At 50.7% G+C, this 22,004-nt stretch overlaps 2 protein-coding genes across 2 annotated transcripts in view; one reads left to right on the top strand and one right to left on the bottom strand.

The window, feature by feature from the left end:
- The window catches only part of ABCA13 (ATP binding cassette subfamily A member 13), a 252,433-nt gene that overhangs the window by 17,152 nt on the left and 213,277 nt on the right, over positions 1-22,004 (top strand). Inside the window, 7 exon segments of the mRNA XM_060108829.1 lie at positions 113-279; positions 1,219-1,298; positions 1,986-2,115; positions 8,982-9,162; positions 12,780-12,944; positions 13,892-14,045; positions 17,439-17,578. Of these exon segments, the coding sequence (XP_059964812.1) occupies positions 113-279; positions 1,219-1,298; positions 1,986-2,115; positions 8,982-9,162; positions 12,780-12,944; positions 13,892-14,045; positions 17,439-17,578 (1,017 nt within the window).
- Positions 16,185-16,670, bottom strand: LOC132496184 (large ribosomal subunit protein eL21-like). The gene has a single exon (XM_060108423.1). It carries the CDS (start codon positions 16,665-16,667, stop codon positions 16,185-16,187), a length of 483 nt encoding a protein of 160 aa, XP_059964406.1. The 5' UTR covers positions 16,668-16,670.

Genomic DNA, 22,004 nt, shown 5'->3' with positions numbered 1-22,004 from the left:
GCTTACAGTCCACATGATGCCCGGCGAGAATGCATGCGTGTCTGGTCTCCAGACTTGAGCTCTTACCAACAAATAAATATGTTTCTAACTGTAGCGTTGCTGTGTTTTCTAGGAGCTGGAAAAGATAGGGACCTCTCCCCATCAGCTGAGTTGTGAAGGTCTTATCAGGAATCTGTCTGGCGCCTTGGAAAGCTTCAGGAGCAGCTTGGAAGATGCCAGCGAGCAGGACTGTGAATGCCAGCCCGGACTGGCCTCCATGCTACACACGCACATGTACGTGCCCTCTGGCAGGGCCCCGACCTCCTCAGTCTCCCTTTATGAAGACGATGCATTTTAAATTATGAGTTTCAGACAATAATGTGTACAATGTACCATTAACACATGTGTTTTCTCACCAACACCAAAATGTCCCGTGACTTTAACTTTTTAAATTGTAAACTGTAGGAGCAGCATTAGCGCTAAGGCTAGCTTTACTGGGGATCAAGAAGTTGGATCAACATGTCGAGATCTGAGATTACAATATGGTGTTGAAAAAGTTCTATAAAAGCAGTCAGCCGGGCTTCCCTGGTGGCGCAGTGGTTGAGAGTCCGCCTGCCGGTGCAGGGGACACAGGTTCGTGCCCCGGTCCGGGAAGATCCCACATGCCGCGGAGCGGCTGGGCCCGTGAGCCATGGCCGCTGAGCCTGTGTGTCCGGAGCCTGTGCTCCGCAACGGGAGAGGCCACAACAGTGAGAGGCCCGCGTACCACAAAAAAAAAAAAAAAAAAAAAAAAAAAAAAAGCAGTCAGCGATTTTTCAAATGACCTTCACACTGGATTCATTTTGTAGTGTGTTCTCAAAAGTGTGCTCCCCCAGAAGAGGAAATCGGGGTCTTTGTATTCTGCAAGTGACTTATTCACAGAAGGAATGATGTTCCTCTGACTTCTCGGTACCCCGATTTCTCATACATGCCACGGTCTATCCTATCGGTTCCTTTCGCATTTGTGAGAAGCTGTTTGTTACCCATCCTTATTCCCCTGACTCATCTTGCCTGGCAGGCATCCGGGATTGATGGGTATTCACACACAGAGACATCGTGTGTCGGAATCTCTAGGAATCTTATGGAAAGGCAATATTGTTCTCTAGTTCATTTCCTGAGAACTGAGGCAGTGTACTCACTGCAGCACTGTTCCTGGTGTTTTATCTTGCCTAAGTTAGCTTTAATTTTCTGCCATTTTAGTTTGACCCAAAGCCTCGAGAAGACTTTCTTGTCTGGGAATCCCATTATGACTTTTCTTAGCAAATTCACAGTAACTGGGGGTAGGTATGTAGTTCCTCCAAGTTTGCTTGATTAAAAATTAAATTTAGTTTATCATACAAATATATTACTAAAATAAAACTTATTAAGGTAGAGTTATGCTATCTATATATGATAAATAACAATTTAGAGCCTGGCGGGTCTGATGTATTTGGGGTTGAGAAGGAAACCCTAAAGTCCTGGGTACCAAAACCAAGAGGGGGAGAGAGAAAAGCTTCTGTGGTCTGGGTGTCTCCCTGGCCCTCCCTCCCTGCACATCTGGGAGTCTCTGTTGCCCCGTCTGTCCAGTCTTGCTATTCCTGAAACCCTTGCAGCATCAACAAGTCAAGTCTGAAGAGTCCTGGCAAATCTCCACTTGTTAGGAAAAGTGAGATGAATGGATACGTGGAGAGAAGTGCATTCCCTCAGAAAAAACACCTCTTTCGAGAGTCAAGTGTCAAATGCACAGGTCTTAGAGGAAGCAAGGGAGTAGAAATACCCCATAACCTGGGGTTTTGTTTTACTTCTGGTAAAATGATCTCAGTTCCTCCCAGAAGAGGAAGAGATGACTTTATTTTGTGCTTATTATGGGCTGGATGTAGTGGAGGAAACGTCCTTTCCAGGTTTTAATGCCAAATCTCGTCTTCACGGTCGGGAATAGCCCAAACACTTATTATTACAAGATTTCCTTCCTTCTGATTACTTTTCAGACGTAAAAGTAAAAGAGTTGATGCAGAACATCACCAAGTTAATTGAAGAGCTTCGATCTTCTCTCCACATCTCAGATGAAACTAGCAGCAGCAGTTTAGAAGCAAACGTTTCCCACTCAGAGGTACAGTTTGCTGCTTCTCCCGCCTCACAAGCCCTCGGCGTCCTGGAGCTGTCGGCCTCGTGTGGTCCCTTCTCGCCTCTCCCCCCGTGGCTGGGGGTTGAGTGTGAATGATGTAAAGAGGAAGACAGGAGATCAGAGAACAAGCTGGCCCCCCAAGGGCATTATCGTCCTCTGCCAGGACCATGGGGTCTTCAGTTTCATAATGTTGTCTTCATTGGGGTTAGAAAGGATAAAACTGGTGATGATACTTATTCCACTGATTCCCAAACTGACGCACGACAGCCTGATTTCCTTTCAGTAGGGATAGCCGGGTCCAATCTGACTGCATCGTGGGAGCCGCTTAGTGTGACGGCAGCGAGCAGTCAGGCCGTGTCGTCCCCACGGTGGGTGAGGAACACTGATTAGGGCCCCAGAAATAAGGAGGTGGGGACGCGGGCTGTGGCGGTGGGCTGGGTTTGCCCGTGGAGGGAGGAGCCGGTGAATTTCACCTGGATCCTTGGCAGCGACTTCGCTGAGATGATCTTTCAGCGCATCGCGTGAGGATTTACTTCCTGTGCAGACAACCTGTCAGAAGCACTAGCCACGAAGATGGCTCTCAAGTGACCTTTTTTTTTTTTTTTTTTTTTTTTTTTTTTTTTTTTTTTTTTGCGGTACGCGGGCCTCTCACTGTTGCGGCCTCTCCCGTTGCGGAGCACAGGCTCCGGACGCGCAGGCTCAGCGGCCATGGCTCACGGGTCCAGCTGCTCCGCGGCATGTGGGATCTTCCCAGACCGGGGCACGAACCCGTGTCCCCTGCATCGGCAGGCAGACTCTCAACCACTGCGCCACCAGGGAAGCCCTCAAGTGACCATTTTTATTGACAATCACCTGAGCCTCAACGGACGTTTACTTTCACATTCCTGTTACCTGGGGCTAAACGCAAGCCCTGACAAGTAAGAGTTAATCAAGAATTAACCTGCATTGAGAAAGAAACGGATTAGAAGCTAGGAACCCCAAATTCGAGTTACGGTCTCAAGTTGTCTGCGGTCAGTCACATGGGTCTTCAAGGAAAAGATCAGAGGCGGCTTATCGGACAGCACGCGTTGCGGGGGTGCGGGGGTCAGGGTGGGGTGAGGACACCGCCTCGCCGGCTGCCTTAACTGTAAACAGTGGTCAGATCTGGTTTGAAATCTTTATTCAGGGAACTTGTGACGGGAATGGAGCAGTGAGTTGATTTCAGTGGCTGACCCACAGGGCTGTGCGAGGAGCGTCAGGTTAGCTGACTTCCAGCCCTTGTAGATTCAGAATGTTGCCATCTTCTCGGCCCCGGGGGTTGCTGCCCGATTAGCAAGTGGCCACCAGGGGTCGCTGACGCTCCGTGGCGGGAGCGCTGGGCCTCTAGAAGGCTCGCGTTCTGAGGTGCCTTTGCTGCAGAAGCGGCTGTGCGGTGCTTCCTGCGTGCACATCTCTCACGAGGTGAGTCGCTGCGGGCGGTCCCTGAGTGGCTGGACGGTTTGGTCATTGGCGGGGGCGTTAAAAAAGCTTGCATTCTTGGCATTCAAATAAGTAACGAAGTTACTCGCTGGGGTATAAAGTGTATCCATGAATCCACGTGTGTCTTAGGTTACAAATTCGTGTTTGGTAGGTGACAGTTTGGGGCCTAGATTTTTCTACGTGGTGAGGTTGGCAGCACATGTTATGTGTCACTACTTATAATCTGTAGCGACCTTTCACTGTTTCTCTCTCTGGGTGCCTCTGCCTTACTTTCAGTCAGTGCTGAATTCATCACGTCAGAGCCACAGGGTTCCCGGCGTGGGGGGCACATTTCCTTGGCACGAGGTCCTGGGGAAAAGGCAGGAGCTCGCACTCATTCACTCACTGCAAATCTCCCTTCCCGTTGTGTGAGCTTCCAGAAGCTGGAGCCCCCAGCCCCGAAGGGAGCCGGTGCCTGTGGGCTGGCTCGCCAGATCAACAGACAATATGGGCAGCAAGGTCTAGAAGCGCGTGTGCCGTGGAATCTCAGTGTACAGTGTACAACAGTGGGGCCACCGGGCCCAGGAGCCGCCCTGCAGACGGGGCTGGGGGCTCAGACGGACGTGATGAGAAGCCGCTGGCTGTGAAGAGCGACGGGAGACTCGCAGGATGGAGGCCTCGGGTCCTGGGCCAGAGGCAGCGGGAAGGGAAGGGGCCGGGCCAGCTCTTCCGGGACGCGGTGCCCCTGGGAGGCTCCCCTCTGCCCGCGCTCCGTCCTGAACCCCGGCAGCTCCCGTCAAAACCAAATCACAGACTTCCGGACCCTGGAGCTCACCTCCCCCACTGCCATCCTGGACTGAATCCCCTCCACCCACCCTGGACGCACCCAAGCCTCGTAGGCTGCAGTGCCGGATCAACAGCGACTTCCTCCCTCTGTGTTCCAGCCACATTTTTATTCTTTTAAAGGCAGCAGTGAGGTCGAAGAGTCAGGACCAAATAGACCGAGAGGGCGACCAGAGGGTCTGTCTCCCCCTGTCCTCCACGACTGAGCGTGTTCGGAGGGCCTGGGATACATGCTCCCACCATCCTCAGCAGACTTGCCCGCCCACCCTCCAGGTTCTTACAGACGGAGGTGGGGGAGGGATTCCCGAGAGCGCTGATCTTTTCCGTGCGGGGGGCCCCCCACCGCAGAGGGAGAAAGCGTCCTGACCCCGTGCCTTACTTCCCTTGGGCAGGAACGAGTGCCTTTGGTGGATCTGGCCCAGCCTCTTTAAGTCTCTCGAAGTGGTTCCGTAAAGCATCAGGGATGCCTGGCTGGCACACGGTTTGGTGAGAGAGATGCCTTGCAGGGATTTGCCAGCACCTCCCATTCCGTTGGTTAAAAGCTGCAGCGGATGGTTGCTGGCAGGACTCATGTCAGAGTAGACACTGGTAAAAACTGGCTCATTCTGGCTTTTTCCCTCCGTAAGAGGGAAAGAAATAATCAGTGTGTGAGCGGAGCTAAGGGTTTCTGGCCCACGCCAAGGAACTTGGCCCCGTGTGCCCTGGGAGGTACCACCAGCCACTGGAGCGTCTGATCCTGAGGGAGCTCGTCCTGGGCTCTGAGTCATGCAGACCACCCCGCTCCCACACCATCCGGATGGACGTTATGGTCCTTTTAACTTGGGGAACTTCAGATCCTCCACCACCAGTGGAAAAAAGTAAGTGGTTGCTTCTAATGGGGCCTCTGTTTTCCTACTTACACTTAGGTAAATATTTTTGAGCCTGCGTTTCAGGGTTGAGTGCACTGATCTCTGCAAAGAGTACTTCTTACTGGTTCTGGCCAATTATTCTAACCTTCGAGGTATCTTTGACCCTGATCTACTTTGCAGAGTGTCACTTGTCTCTCAACTTGGCCAGTCACAAAGGAGACGGGCACGTCTTCTATGCTTCTATTCAAGTCATTAGTGCAGAAAGATGCCCACAGCCTGGGGATGCCCACACCTGTTTAATAGTTTGGGCTCTTAAATGAGCCATAGCACGTGTGGGGTCCTGCTAACTCATTAGTCTGATAACTTTGCCTTCGAAAGAAAATGACTTTGTGTTGATCTGGCCCATTTATGGTGACTTTCTCAACATGGTTTGGGCAACTGCCGTTTTCTTCAAGGGCTCATGGAGAACCCAGGATCAGAATTCACACGAGGTGTGACATTATCTGTGGGTAGTAGGACCGTTATCTTGTCTGAAGCCCTGGGAGGGGGTGGTTAGGGTCTGGTTTAGGAAGGAGGAGAGGGAGGGGAGGGCACTGGGGTTGGGACGGAAAGGCCAGCGGGCACCTCAGTGGGTGGGCACCCCATTACACCACCCACCCTGGGCCAGCTTGCGTGCTCGGTGCAGGGCGGGGGGCGAGGGTAGGGCAGGGGTGCATGATGCTGACCCACAGACTTCTCGGTGGAGTATGGAAACGAAGAAGGAATTTACTAGCTTAAGTCTCTCTCTGTCTCTCTTAAATTAAATACTTTTCAATCAACAAACGCATCTAATCTTTATTCATCTTTCTTCACATTTCCTGTTAATCAAAACTCTGTTTGTGCCGGTAGCCTCCAGTCAGTCCTGGTGGATGTTCCCGGGCTGTGTGTCTTTCACAGTGATCTCCTCTGGTCCCCCTGGAGCACCTGTGGGTCTTATCGCCGCCTCTTCCGCACAGACGGGCAAGCTGAGGCTTGCAGGTGCCGCCAGCCGCTGGGCTGTCCCACGGCAGGAGCTGGAGTCGCCCTCCTTCTGGGCCCTGCCTGAGTCCCCCCCGCCTTCCTCCCACCGTGTGGGGCTGCAGCCCTTCCACACGGCCCTCAGAGCCGTCTCCTGCCCTCTGGGCTCGTTCCCATCCAGGCCTCTTCATTGCGCGAGCCGATCCGAGCCCGCTGGGACACGGGCAGCCAGGCCCGGCTCCTGTCTGTCACGTGGAAGGAGCCTCTTAGTATCGATCCCACTTCTTTGCTTCGACACGCCCTGACGTCTCACAGTCACCTCCCCCGCTATTTCCAGTTCTCCCCCGTCACCGTTGGTGTTTCTTTTCTGGTCATAATTAGGTTGAGAACAGTGATCGCTTCCAAAGCTTCTCTGCACCTCTGAGTCTAAAATTGTCAGCTGGGCAAAGTGGGGACCACCTCTGGGGTGCTGCTCTGAGCACACTTAGGGTTTTGGCAGATGCTCAGTAAACAAGCTTCTGCTAAAAATGCAGATGCTTTGCCTAGGGATCACTTTCACTTTTACAGGGAGTCTGTGAACTCAAATATCTAATTGTCTGCGTGCGTGTGTGCGCATGTGTGCTGGGGTCACAGTGGTGGGGATCTGCCTGCCGTAGATCCCTGGCACCTTGAAGTTTTCCGAGCCGGACATGGACGTGTAGGAAAGGCACCAGCAGCACGGCATCCGTGTGTCTGATAACTGACTGGACCAGCCTAAGCAAAGCCTGAGCTGAAAGATGCCTGTCTGACTTTAAAACAGACTCACCCGTGATATTTCCAGCCCAACAAAACTGAGCATTATCTCTGTTTTTCTTATTCCCCGCCTGCTTCAGGCACCTTACAAACAGGGAAAATGGTCATAGGAAGATTAAAAAAAGATAAAGAGTAGAGTAGAGAAGCACAGAGAACGTGTGGAAGCAAAGGCGCTGCAAGGGCGCTGCTCTTGCATGCGGCGTGACTGGGGGTTTCTGCGCGATGGCACCTGGGACCTCCCCGTTGGTTGAAAAGAGGTGTACACACGTTTTAAGAAAATGTTTGCCTTGGGACTAAATTCTAAGAGATGCATGGAATGTGATCCTGCTTGGGGACCACGGGTGATGCTGAGATGGTGGCTAAGGCCAGGGTCCCATCGCAGATGCAGAGGGACCCTCACCAGCCAGTTCTGGTGCCCACACGAGACCAGGAGCAATGATCCCAATTTAAGGAGAACTTCCACAGAAGCCCGTTTTACAGAACTGATCAAAGAGGGGCCTCCTGAATCAAAGCAAAGGGTGGATGTGCATACCCCCACCCCATTCCTGCTTCCTCTTTGAAGCCCTCTCTCAACCAAAGGCATCCACCTTCCCTTAGAGGCCACAATGGAAACAGTGGAATAAGGAAATCTTTCCCAAGGTATGTCTGTACCGCATGAGTCCCCTGTGGAAAAAGGGGTTTTGGTTAATTATGTGTGAAAACAATTAACATCTCTCTCAGAGATTCAAAATGTACGTCAGCATATTAGATTACCTAACCATTTGTGGTGGTTAATTTGTATGTCTATATGTGTGGGCCGTGGTACCCAGACATTTGGTCTAATGCCAATCTGAATGTCCCTGTGAAGTTATTTTTTAGATGAGATTCACATTGAAATCAGCAGACTTTGAGCAGATTACTCTCTGTGATGTGGGTGGGCCTCGTCCAATCAGTTGAAGGACTGAGGTGCGCCCAGGCCGAGGGAATTCCTCCTCCAGACGGCTGCTGGGGCTAAGCTGCCACGTCAGCCCCGGGCCTCCCGATGCCGGCCGACCCTGCAGAGTTTGGTCTCGCCAAGCCCCACGATTGAGTGAGCCAGTTCCTTAAAAAAATCTCCCAGAATATGCACATCCTATTGGTTCTCTTTCTCTGGAGAACCACCATTAATCCCTTCTGCTATTTCTTAATGATTTGGGGGGCATTTTATGGCATTATATGAAAGCATCTGATGAGTTCTCCCTGTTGACAAGGCTCCTAATAAGGGAACAGTAGCTTCTGTTCACAGAGGGTCTTGCTTGGCCCAAACAATTTTGCAGTAATCACATCCATCAGAGTATAAACACAACAGGAAGTCTGTTGTTTTTTTCTTTTTTATATTCTGCTTTATAATTTGTCTTATTACAAAGATTGTTAATCAAAAGTCATTGCTAGGCAGAGACGCAGCCCTGACCCTTTCACGGAGGGAACAGTGATGCACCAGACACTAGCACAGCTGTCCTCAGCCCCTCCTTTTCACTTTATTTACTTTTTCTTTTCAAAAATGATAACAGGCTTGGACATATGGTTTTCAATTTTGGAGATGGAGGAGAAAAAAATAGTTCACACTGATACCAATGAAAACTGATAACCTGCGAGCAAAGGCTAAGACTTCATGTCAGGAGGGAGGGGTCTTCTGAGAGCATTGCGGGCGGAGGGCGGACGCTAGTCCTGAGCTGCTCCCAAGCCATCACAGAGGGCAGGCTGCTTACAGGGTCAGGGAACGACGCGCACATTTTAGAAACCTTTCCATTCAAAGTGTTTGAAATGGAACAGAGGTTTGGGAGCCATGAAACTACAGGCGAATCCTCAGCGTTTTGGGAAAACGGGCCATCAAGGGGCTCGTCATCAGAGGAGCTCTGAGTCTGGGGGCCGCACATCTCAGCTGTAGTCACGTCCGACCCTCGTGCTTTGACACGGGTTCTCTCCAGTGCCCCGACGGTGGCTTTGTCTCGACGGTGCGATGGGGACGTTCCTTGTCTGCTGCTCAAGCTCCCTGAGGATGGAGAGTCCGGGTCCGCAGCGAGGGCGCCGCCTGTCCGGGGCCCAGTGTTGTCCCTGATTGTGCTGATGGGTCGGAACCTGGACCTGCGGAATTTCGTATACAAAGTAAGGGGAAGAGGACTGTGGGCTGGGGTCGGCCAGCGGGGCCCGTGGGGGTGAGTCGGGGGCAGAAGGGCAGCCTCGGGGTGGGGCTCGGGATCGAGGGGCGTCCGGGAGACTTTGCAGGGTCCTTGGAGTCAATGGGCTCAACGGGGAAGGACCAGCGATCAAAGTCCCCACCTGAGCCCAGCACCAGGTTCCCTCCTCTTTGATCAGCACTTGACTGGAGTTTACCTGGGAGGCTGGCTTCTGCTGTGGCCCCAACTCCCCGGTGGCCCCTCTGAGTCAGAGCTGCTCCCCCGCCTTGGCTGTGGCCGCTTCTGCCCCCCGTCACGTCCTGGGGCCCGTGGGCTCTGTCCGGAGAGGGGACGTGCTCACCTTTGCCGGGGCCTGTTCGGGGGAGGGGTGCAGATGGCGGGGGACACGGGGCAGCCCCTCCCTGGGTGACCCAGCTGTTCCCTGCCCTCCACATGCCCATACGCACACGGGTGTGCGGGAAGGGGCGGAAATGGCCGCGGGGACAGCTGCCCCGAGGGCAGGCCCAGTTACCCTCTGCAGATAGGAGTCGCGCCCTGGGCTGCACACCGGCTCGCGGGCATGCCTCTGCCTCTGCTCGAAGCCCCTCATCTTCCGGCCTCCACTGTTGGAATCGTTACCTGTGTCTCCAGACCCTTCACCTTCGACCCTTAGGGACTGTCTTGCTCCAGGTTTCTCCCCAGGGATGGCTTTGCCAACACCTGGGCTCATCAGCGACGGCTTCAGTACCCCACATCCGGGAGGACAGTTTGGGGGCTCAGGAAAAGGGCAGATCTGTCCTTCCAGCCCAGTGTGCTTCGTGGTCCCCCTCTCTTCAATAACTTCAGGAATCCAGTGGGTGATATACACGCTGAGAACAGAGATTAATTTTCAGAATGAGAATTAATTCTAAAAATTTCAGAATTTTCATTTCCAACCCATAAGCAGGAGGATGAACGTTTCCTAAACGTCCCGATGCTCTGCAAGGCCACGTGCATCGCGGTGGGATCCGTGCCTGCAGCTCACACGCAGGCCGGTGAGTCCTGCATCCCCTCCCATGGCCACTCTTCCGCTGCACCACGGGCACCCCTGGCGGCCAGTTCTGTTAGGTACACAAAAGCCACGGATTTGAAACTGGTGCTTCTCAGGACCCGATAATGACTTTGACAGAGGGCCATAAGGATGAGACACTGGGTTGGAGTTGGTCTCCCAGACACAATGGAATCGACACCACCATTAATAACACCAGCTCCTCCTATCCGTGAGGCTCCAGGGAAGCTGATGGGTATGCGGTGTTGCTCAGAGGTGTCAGCTGTCAAGACACACTCGGGGAGCCTCCCAGGTAAACTCCAGCCACACTGCTGGGGTCCAGCAGGCTGGGCTCACTCCCAGCTTCCCCCGGCTGATAGTGGATCTGTGAAGCTTATCACAAAACACAATTCCAGGTTAACGTCCAGTGCGTTCCTCTGGCCGTCAGTGCTGGGACTCCATGCAGGTCACTCCCATCAGTGCCCCGAGGGCCACTTCTGATGTGCAGCTGCAGCTAGAAAGGCGACTGGGAAAGCGATAGGAGCCTGCACCCCTGGCTCCTGCTGAGGAGGCTGTTGCCTTAACTGACGACACAGGCACATCATTGTGTGAGAGAGAGTGAGAGACGGAGCAGGGGTCTCGGTCCTGCAGGTCAAGGGCAGAGCCAGCAGCTGAGGGGCAGGCGCAGAACCCTAAGGGCCCAAGTTTGAAAACCTGGAAATCCAGAATGCAGGTGAAAGCAGTGGGGGAGTTTGGCTGTGAGTCCTCCTGCTCTGTGGGAAGGGGCAGTGTGTATTAGCTTACCCATTCATCCAACACGTATTTCCTAAGCAGCTATAATAGTATTTTTTGGAAATGTTTATTGATTTTTTTGTTATATTATTACTATTTTTAATAGGTCTTTATTGGAGTATAATTGCTTTACAAAGTTGTTAGTTTCTGTTGTATAACAAAGTGGATCAGCTATACATATACATATATCCCCATATCCCCTCCCTCTTGCGTCTCCCTCCCACCCGCCCTCCCTATACCCCTGCTTTAGGTGGTCACAAAGCACCGAGCTGATCTCCCTGTGCTATGTGGCTGCTTCTCACTAGCTAGCTATTTTACATTTGGTAGTGTATATATGTCCATGCCACTCTCTCACATCGTCCCAGCTTTCCCTTCCCCCACCCCGGGGCCTCAAGTCCATTCTCTACGTCTGCGTCTTTATTCCTGCCCTACAACTAGGTTCATCAGAACCATATATATATATATTTTTAGATTCCATGTATATGTGTTAGCATACGGTATTTGTTTTCCTCTTTCTGACTTACTTCACTCTGTATGACAAACTCTAGGTCCATCCACCTCACTACAAATAAGTCAATTTTGTTTCTTTTTATGGCTGAGTAATATTCCACTGTATATATGTGCCACACCTTCTTTATCCATTCATCTGTCGATGGACATTTGGGTTGGTTCCATGACCTGGCTATTGTAAATAGTGCTGCAATGAACATTGTGGTGCATGTGTCTTTTTGAATTATGGTTTTCTCTGGGTATATGCCCAGGAGTGGGATTGCTGGGTCATATGGTAGTTCTATTTGTAGTTTTTTAAGGAACCTCCATACTCTTCTCCATAGTGGTTATATCAATTTACATTCCCAGCAACGGTGTAGGAGTGTTCCCTTTGGAAATGTTTATTGATTGATTGACATTTTCTCATAACACAATCTTTTTTTTAAGTTTCTAATTTTTTAATCTTTTAAATTGAGGTATAGTTGATTTATAATATTGTGTTAGTTTGAGGTGTACAGCAAAGTTATTCACTTACACATCCATACATATCTAGTTTTTCAGATTCTTTCACCTTACAGGTTATAACAAAATATTGAGTAGAGCTCCCTGTGCTAAGCAACTAGTATTGCCAAAGGCCGTTCTTGCACCTGTGGCCACATCAATGACCATGACAGTCAAAAATCCCTGCCTGTCCCCGAACAGAGAGGATGCAGTGAATGAGTAAAACACAGAGTGTGTCAGTGGTGACAGCACAGGTGGGTCCCAGTGTCCGGAACCACTGATGCTTCTAAAGCACCCAGGGTTCATTCCTGGCCCTAATCTTCCAGCTGTGATGGTGCGGGAAGCCCTTGAATCTCTCTGAGCTCAGTTCCTTCATCCACAAAATCAGCACCAGCACACAGCCCGCAGGGGTTCGGAGGACGGGAGGATGTGTGCGCTGTGACACAGGGAAGCCATAGGTAGATGGAAACTGTTTCACACATAAGAATCAGTTTATTGTGACCCTTTTCTTAAATAGCCACTCCGGACACCTCAAAGACAGAAAAAGTTGTTTGCAAGTGATTTGACTTTTAACAGCTGGTCATTTCTTCTCCTGGCATGTCCTGACGATACCAGCATGGCTGAGCGTGCTCCCAGAATGGAGCCAATGGAGAGGGCTTTATACGGCACAGCAGAGGCGTCTCCCAGGCTCAAGAGAATAAAATCAAATAACGCTCTTCATTCTCTGCCCGGCTCCAGCGATGCTTGTGAGGCACCATGTCCAGCACTGGTTAGGTCGTGTTGTGTTTCCCTTGGACACTCTGCTCGCTGCGGAAGCCAGCAGCCCGCTCAGCTCCCTGCTGGACGTCGGGTCCAGCCTCGGCCACCTGCTCCCCGGAGCCGGCCGCGTCCTCGAACACCTTCCCGAATTCCTCCACAAACTTGAGATCGCTGCCCTGCTGGACACGCCCGACTTCCCACGGGTGGGCGCTCGGCCTTGGCCCCGGGGAAGGTGCGGATTTGCTGTGTCTGTGTGTCTGCTTCTCTGCCTTCCTTTCTCTTCCACTGTCTAAAATGCGCATGTGGTGACCAAGCACAGGGACGAGGGTACCTCTTAGTGGTTCTGAAGGCAGCAGCCTGACGGGGAGCAAGGCCTGGGGTCCCCTGCAGAACCAGAGGAAGCGGGACGCACAAGCACCCACGTGGAGGTGGCAGTTCAGGCGTTCTCTGTGATGTCAGTCACTGGATGGACGTCACAGAGGAGATTCCAGGGGCCTGTTTAACTGAACTCAGAGAGTACCTTGCTTTCAGAAACCTTAATACGTTTATTTGCACACAAGTAATTGGCTTGCAGATTACAGATCGTTTGCTGCGAATACAAACTCGAAGTTGAATGAGGTCAGTGTCCAGATGTACGTTGTGCCTGGACTCTCTCTGCCTGGGATGGAGTTGGTGGGGAGGGGGCTGTGTGTGGGGCCTGTGAAGGGCGAGGTGCAGGGTGAGGGGCGGGTGGTGAATCCTCGGACCCGCCTCGGACGCGGGACACGGGGTGTTCATTCAGCTGAGGGGTGAGTTGAGAGCCCTCGGGCATCTGGGAAATTTAGCTGTAGAGACACATATTCATACTATTAATTAGTCTGAGTTAGTGGTACTTTATGGATTAATGATTTATCACTGGACAGACAGCAGACATTTGCCGGTGTGTGAGTGTGAGTGTGAGACATTTGTCTCTTCAACTGTATAGACCAGAAAACTCACTGCTGTGATTTGCATAGCATTTCAAGGACAGGACTGCCGCTGAGATTTCATACTTCCGACTTGCTGACAATCTTATATAATCAGTTGGAGGAGGGACCGAAGTTTCAGGAGCCTGGGAGGGAGTCCCTCTAAGTCACTGTTTGCCTGTGGTTTATTTTTCTTATGTTCTCAGGCTTCAGCCTTTGGTTCTTTCCAGTCTGTGATGAAGGTGGTTTGCAAGGACCAAGCCTCTTTCTTTAGGAGCTCTGACATCTTTCTTAACTTGCCTAGAGTTAATGAATTCTTAGGAGACAACAAGGAAAAATTCAACATTCCTGAAGATTCAAGTAAGAAAACAGTAATGCATATTTGTTTAGATTAATTTGCATTTTGATAATTAGCCCTGCTTTGTACAAGATATTCTGTCTGTGTAGAAAGTGGGTACATACGAGCAAAGAATTTCCTACCTGCACCCTCTAACCTGTATCCTTCGTTTTCTGTAAGGTCAGCAAATGCTGGTGTCGCAGTTGGATTTGAAAGACCCCTGCACCCTTGAGCACAGGCTAATTCTCTCACCTGTGACGTTGAGGAACTGGGTCTTAAATTCCAGTGCACCTGAAGCCCCAGCCCTTTTGGGACCCCTGGGTAGCCAGTAACAGTGAGAGGTCCGGGCCCGGAGACCAGGAGAAGCATTTTGGTTCTTGCAGAATGGCTGTCTCACAGCCAGGAGAGCTGTACGTGGTCGCCTACAGATTTGCCTTCTATATAATGCTCCCTAGCAAATAACAGCAGACTTAAAGGTGATGCCCTGGCCCCACTGTAAGTGGGTGCATTTTGATTAGGAAGAGAGATGAAACACACAGCTAAGGGTTTGGGTTTAGACTGCTCAGCCCCACCAACAAGTTGTGTGTCTTCGGTCCTGTGACATCACGTCCCTGAATCACGTTCATCTCATGTATGACATGGAAACGTAGTACCTGCCTTGTAAAGTTGCTGTGAGGAGTGATGGGGGTGATATCTACCGACTGTTGAGGACGGTGGTACGGTTGTGTCCTAGTGTATTAATCACTCTTCTGCACTGTACGGCAAGTCAGTGGTTTAGGACACACACTTATCATCTCATGGTCTCTGTAGGTCACAGTCTGAGCACTGATTAGCTGGGTCCTCTCTCGGGATTGCATGAGGCTGAAGTGAAGGTGGTGGCCAGGGCTGGGGTCTCCTTGGAGGTGGTTGTTGGTAGAATTCAGTTCCTTGCAGCTGCAGAACCCCAGGAGGCTGCGTCTTCAAGGACAGCAGAGTATCTCTTTGATTCTGAGGCTTCTGGTCTCTTAACGGGCTTAGCTGATGGCTCAACCAGGATAACCTCCGCTTCGATCAACTCCAAGTCGGAATCCCTGCGCCGTGGCCGTGTAACCTAACCAGGGGTGTGGCGTCCATCATATCTACAGGTTCTATCTGCAGAACAAGGCCACGAGGCTGTCTTAGACTTTTGCCTACTGTACCCAAGACACCTCTTTATATACCTGTGCCTGGGATGGACAGACGTGTTGGTAGGACCAGGGAGAAGGAGAGAGGGGAATTATGTAGAGATGGGGCTGCAGGGTGTCCTCAGAGCTGCCCTAGAGACAGTGTGTTGGTGTGTTCATCAGCTGATGGATAATTTGGAGAGCTGTCGGAACAAAACATAATGTGGTGGTATAGATACACGTTAAGGCTATTCATATGGAATAATTTTGTTGTCATCTTTCCTAATCCTCATTTCCTCTTTTCTTCTTGCATATGGTTTTTTGAGGATTATTAATTTGTTCATCAAATCCAATCATCCAGTTATCTATCCATCCTGCATCCACCCACCCACCTATCCATCCTTCTATCTTTCCATCCATTGCTCCATCCATCCATCTGGTTGTTCAGCTAACACTGAGGACCAGTTTTTCTTTGTCCTTTCATACATTTATTTCAAATGACGGTCACACGAACCATAGACAATATTAGTACCCTCATTTTTCAGGTGACACGAGAGAAGCTCAGAGAAGGTTAAATGACTTGACCAAGTTCACACAGCTCACAAGTGGCAGATATTGGGATTCCTGGTTTCAGATTTCTTGTTCTGTTCATATGTATGATTATGTCTTTTCCAAAGTAAAAATTGCTACCATCTATATTAAGCTTATAAGTTAAAGTGTAAGTTGTTAAAATATCAGTAAGAACAACTTCTATAATTAATGCTCTAAGAAGTCATTGTGTAGTTATGCTCTTAATTTATATTTTACGGAATTATTTCTATGAATTTTATTGTATTTGTTGAATAAAAAGAATTTGCTTTTCTTTTCAAATGGGGAATTTAGGAAAATGATACTGATAGTGAAAATTATCGCAACAGTAATTTTCCTACCTTGTGTGTTATGGATTGTGATATCAAAGCTAAGATAATATTTTCATTTTTTTTTTTTTACAGTCCAAGTCTTTTATTTTCTTTACACCCATCATGCCATGAATTCATAGGGAATGGGCTCCAACAGTTTAGGCTCCTTTCTATTGGTTCTCACGAAGTGTGCTTCTCTGGGTGGAGCAAGCTGGTGCTTCAGTTGAACCCAAGTACCTTTCTCTTTGGCTTCCTTCTTTTTTTGATCATTTTCCTTCACCCGTTTCAGGAAGCTATCCTGGCTCTTAGAGTGCTTAATATGCGCGATATGCTCATTAATTCTCTTGGCAAGAATCTTGCCCTTAATTTGTTTGTTTACAATGATGCCAACAGCATGCTGGGTAAAATTGTAGACTCTCCTAGTTTTGCCATGGTAGCATTTGTGGGGCATTCCTTTTTGAACAGTGCCCATTCCCTTGATATCTACAATATCACCTTTCTTGTAGATTTGCATGTATGTGGCCAAAGGAACAACTCCATGTTTTCTAAATGGCCTAGAGAAAATGTAGCCGGTGCCCCTCCTCTTTCCCTTTGTGTTGGTCATTTTGGCAAATTACTGGAAGATGGCGGTTCTGGCCGAAAAGCAATATTTTCATTTTAAATGTTCTGTTCGGGAGTAAAAGAACGGGTTATACTGAAGTATTTGTCACTAACTGGCTTAAAACCTTTCTTACTTGATTAGTGATCATAATGGTGGTGAAGGCTCCACCTTCATTAGTACCTGTTGGTTCAGTTGAATAAACCTTCCATTGAAACCAACCAGCACCACAGCAGTATGAGTGCCAACATGAGGAATTGACATTTGGGTGAAAACAAGGTGATCTAAGGTAACAAAAGCAGTCAGTGCAGTAGTTCTGTATAGGTGCAACAAAGGAAATTCTGTAGCAATTTAAAAGGTAATTTCTTAAGAAAAACCTAATTCTAGTCTCAATACAGTGACTTTTGAAAAGAGATTTTCTAGATTAAAAACCAGATGCATTCCTTTTGCGTTACTGTTTTAATTTTTAGGTGTCTTTGTCATTATTTAGTACTCTTACTGATGACTTAGTTTAAAAATGTGAAGGTCATAATTTCCTCTCTTTCAAATTATTGAAGGGAACATGGTGTCTCAGAGTTTTGAGACAAGAGCTGCTAAAGACAAGGACAAGAAAAATTATTTCTGAACTTACTGCCCCAAATCAGAATTGAGTCATGAAAAATATATATAAGCCACTCATCGGAAAGTGAGGCGTCATGGCTACGTACATGAATGTCCTTGTTACCCTGGACATCCCCAATCATGAGCAACACTTTTTTTTTTTTTTAATCGTGACATCACCCTTTTGCTTGAAGCTTTATCAGGAAATACTACAGTCTCCAAATGGTGCTTTGGTGTGGTCCTTCCTAAAACCTGTATTACATGGAAGAATTCTGTACACACCAAACACTCCAGAGATTAATAAGGTCATTCGAAAGGTGAGTTTGAATGAATGAGGATGTTATAGACCATACAAGCAGTACAGTGGGAAGCAGTCTGTTAAAATATTTAACGTGATTGTTGTATAGCTTGGATTACACACAGTTTTCTTATGTTGATTACAATTTATTTTTCCCTGGGTATTTTTTTCCTGTTCCCGTCGTTGTTGAACTTGGACGTGGTGCGTCGTTCTCTCAGAGGACATTTTTGGGGCAGAAGGTATTATTTGGAGTAACTAATGCAGGGAGGACACTTAGACAAAGGAGGCCGGTTCAGGTGGTCCCAGGAAGATGTGGAGAACAGATGTGCATCTGTTTTGCTTGGTGCATCTGGTGATGAAGGAGGAGTCTGACCCTGTGTTCATGGTCTGGGTCTGGTAGTGACATTTCCCGAGTCAGCGGCGAGGCTTTGTCGGCCTCATCTGTGGTGGGTGAGCCCAGGTGGAGAAGCCAAAGAGCTTCCCTGGAGGCGTCTGGACATCGCATAGCTCTGCATGTTTTCCCTTCCTTACGTTTCTTACCTTCTCAAACCCATTAGCTTCAGGATTTATCATTGTTCATATTTGCACTTTCTTTTGACATGGTGGTGCTGTGTCTTCCCAGGGTCTTGTCTCCTTGTCTGATGGTGGCTTATGAGCCTGCAGGCACCTTTGAGGGACTTCAGGAGGCCATGGGGTCTGTCAAAACCCGAGGAGGAGATAGCAAGCCCTATTCATGCTAAACTTCCGAGCTTCAAATAGTACTAACAACTTAAAAGCTAAAAAGTTGGCGATGGTGTGTGGTCATCCGAGCAATTCGGTTATTTTTGTCAAAGTAGATTTTACATATTCACGTTTCCTGCCCTCGTGGTTACCATGTGGCCTCTTGCTTCCTGCCTGGGACTTAGTTCAGGGGCTGTATTTGCCTCAGTTTATTCTGAATGTGCTTAATAACTTCTGCTTTATCTTGGGACTGTCCATCTGGACTGGGCTGTCACAGTGAAATGACATTAATCTAGACGTATGTCAGGAGCTCATCCTTCTAGGGCTGGGCTTCTGAGGGGCCTGGAGCCAAAGCCAGTGTCGTTCCGATTATCTCCCTGCATTAAGCTTGCAAGGGCTGTGGGTAGTTCAGAAATTTCACAGAAAATGGCTCTGTAGCATGGCCTTATTTTAAATTCAAATTAAAAAAATGGGCCATGACTTTATTATTATTACATTATGTATTATTACACAAAGATATTATTGATGATATATAAAATGTACTGTAGAATTCTATACTGTGCTCTATTCTGCAATACGACAGTCAGTATGACAGTCTTGCTTTTGAGGAGCTCACCCTGCAGTGGCGAAAGAGAAGACAAACATCTGAAGAAATAATCCAGAACTAACGTGATGAGAGATTTGCTCAGCGTGGCACAGGGCGCAGGAGGTGAGCTTCCAGTCCCCCCGGAAAGGCGGGTTTGGACAAGCCTTCCGAGGGATGGGGTGCGCAGGCCTCCGTGGGGGCGGGGGGAGGGGGCTTGGCCCCGACAGAGGTGTGGCAGTGAGTGTGCCCCGTGCGTTCTGAGAAAGACGGAAGTTTTGGAAGAACAAGCAGACGTTTCCCTGGCTCTTGCTTGGTCCCCCGTACATGTCACAGGCAGTGCTGTGAGCTGGTGCCTTTTCCACGCATTTGCTGTGGCTGACGACTTTGCATGAGGGTGTCCTGGTTTGTTCGTATAAAGCTAAACTTCGTGGTGCTGGAGCCAGGCTGAATTATTCTATTTAACTTTGTGGAAACCGGTTCTGCTCACTGGACTCCCGGTCCAACGCTCCATGTGGCTGGGAGAGCCTAGAAGCTTTGCCAGCTTCTGGTGTGTGAAGCACATCACCTGTCAGGTGGAAGGGCCTGTGTTGCGTGTCATCTACTACTCGGTCTTACTCTCTCCATTACTTCCCATTGGGTGGAACCACGTGAAGTGGCCATTTTTTCGTGGGAAAAAAATGTATAAAATTGGACGTCTCAGGGCTTCCCTGGTGGCGCAGTGGTTGAGCGTCCGCCTGATGATGCAGGGCACGCGGGTTCGTGCCCCAGTCCGGGAGGATCCCACATGCTGCGGAGCGGCTGGGCCCGTGAGCCATGGCCGCTGAGCCTGCGCGTCCGGAGCCTGTGCTCCGCAATGGGAGAGCCCGCAGCGGTGAGAGGCCCACGTACCGCAAAAAAAAAAAAAAAAAAAAAAAAAAATTGGTCATCTCCTCTGGTTGGACCTGTAACTCTGAGGGTAAAGCACCAAGCAGCACGATGTCGTGAAGAGAAACATGTGTGCACGTGGGGAAGGCCGGGGGTGCCCCCGCACCTGTGACCTGTCCCTTGTCACCGTCCCGCTCAATAGGCCTTTTCCTCCCAGGAACACGGAGGCCGGAGGGAGAGCCCCGGTTTCTGGGAGCCACGAGCGTATTCCGGACCTTCTCCTCCGAGAGCGCTGTTTCCGGAAACGCGTTGCCCCCAGGGCGGCGGGGAGTGAAGGTCACCTCTGGAAGCAGGAGCAGCCGGGAGAGCAGCGGCTCTCAGCGCCGCCGGGGGGCTGCAGCTTTGCCCGCAGAGCGCCTGCCGCAGCGTCCGGTGACGCTCCTGTCCCCGCCCACAGCCGGGGCTCGCTGCCGGCATCGGGGGTGGAGCCCGGGGAGGCTGCCGGCTGCCCCACGGGCACGGGGCGGGCCCTCAGCGGGGAAGGGCGGCATGCTGAGGCTCTGGGACGCCGGGACGCTAGGGCTTGTCGGGCTGGATGGGGCGCCGGGGAGCAGACGGACGGAGCAGGGGCGGCCGGGCCGGGGGGCTGGGCTGGCGCGCGCCGGCTGCGGCCTCCCGGGGGTCGTGCTGCGCCGGGGCTGGGGGACGGCGGCGGCCTAGGGCAGAGGGGCCTCGGCCTCACTCGGGTGTGTGTCTGGAGGAGGGGCGGCCGCTGGTCCCGAGCCCACGGGTGGCCCGAGCGCAGGGCTCAGGCGGGAGGGGGAGACGGGGCGGGAGCCAGGCCTCCCCTGAGGACCTGCTGCGAGCCCGCTGTGGCCGGGCGAGGCCGGGCCTCCCAGGGGCCGCTCCCGCGGGTGAGGCCGGCGGCCAGACAGGGGCCCTGTCTGTCTGGCACATTCATGAAATGAAAACTACGCAGCTTACTAAACAGACTGATCCAGGTATAGACCGGCCTCCAGGGCTTACTGCTATCTGTATTTCAGGGCGGTGGGGAAGAGCGTGGGGGTGTCTCAGTGACCAAAAGCGGGTCACACACGTGGGCACCTGTGCGCCTAAGTTACACACAGCTTCGGGACGACGTCCAGGGAGCTGCTGGCAGCGCTTCTTCTGCGTTTGGAACGTGGTTCCTGGGGCGCAGAGTGGAAAGGGGGGCATCGGCTAGAAGCAGCTAGATACGCATGTCTGACAGCGTCCCGGGAAGTCTTTCCATCTTGCTGTCTCGTGTGGCGGTGGATTGGCGTGTCAGCGGGAAGGCGGCAGAGCGCCGCGTGTGTGCTTTGTCGTCCTGAAGATGCGGCCAGGCCGCTCCGCCGAGACGCCCAGTCCAGCCGGCCCTCTGTTCTGGGGAAGGTCAGGCCCAGGTCCCTTTGTTTCTGGGGCCCCAGAGCGACCTTCCTCTCTTCTCCCAACCCTGCCGAGATGCGGAGGGAGGACCTCTTTAGAGAGAAATGGGCTGAGGGGAAGGGGCTCTTCCCTCCCGGGGTCTGCCCGTCCCGATTCTGGCCAGGTCAGAAAAAATCCTTTCTTTTATTTAAATCTTCAGATTCGTCTGTCTCATTCCCCTAGCAATAAGCAAATGGGTCTGAATGCTGAGGAGGGTAATATAAATCAGAAAATGATGAATACAACAGAAAAAATAAACCCGTAGCTAAGATCTGATGCTCTGACCCAGTCATCATCTGCTTTCTTTCTTTCTTTTTTTTTAAACAAAAATAAGCTGTAAGGAAAAGAGGCTTAGGGCATTTTCTAAAATCAACAGTTAGGGCTTCCCTGGTGGCGCAGTGGTTGAGAATCTGCCTGCCGATGCAGGGGACACGGGTTCGAGCCCTGGTCTGGGAAGATCCCACATGCCGCGGAGCAACTGGTCCCGTGAACCACAATTACTGAGCCTGCGCATCTGGAGCCTGTGCTCTGCAACGAGAGGCCGTGATAGTGAGAGGCCTGCACACTGCGATGAGGAGTGGCCCCCACTTGCCGCAACTAGAGAAAGCCCTCGCATAGAAACGAAGAGCCAACACAGCCATAAATAAATAAATAAATAAATAAATTTTAAAATCAACAGTTATTAGGTGGTATGTAGGTGAAAACAGAGCCCAAGTAGTTTCTCCCAGTGATATAAAAGTGAAGACAAGACTTGAGGTTGTGGCATCTCTGAGATTCGTGCCCAGTTCTGGGCGGGGCTCTGAGCTCCGTGCCGCGTTGTCTCCCTATAATC

The sequence above is a fragment of the Mesoplodon densirostris genome, chromosome 9 (genome assembly GCF_025265405.1).
Source record: "Mesoplodon densirostris isolate mMesDen1 chromosome 9, mMesDen1 primary haplotype, whole genome shotgun sequence".
NCBI lineage: Eukaryota > Metazoa > Chordata > Mammalia > Artiodactyla > Ziphiidae > Mesoplodon > Mesoplodon densirostris.
Note: the sequence above shows the minus strand (reverse complement) of the source record. Positions and strands in the feature narration are given on the sequence as shown.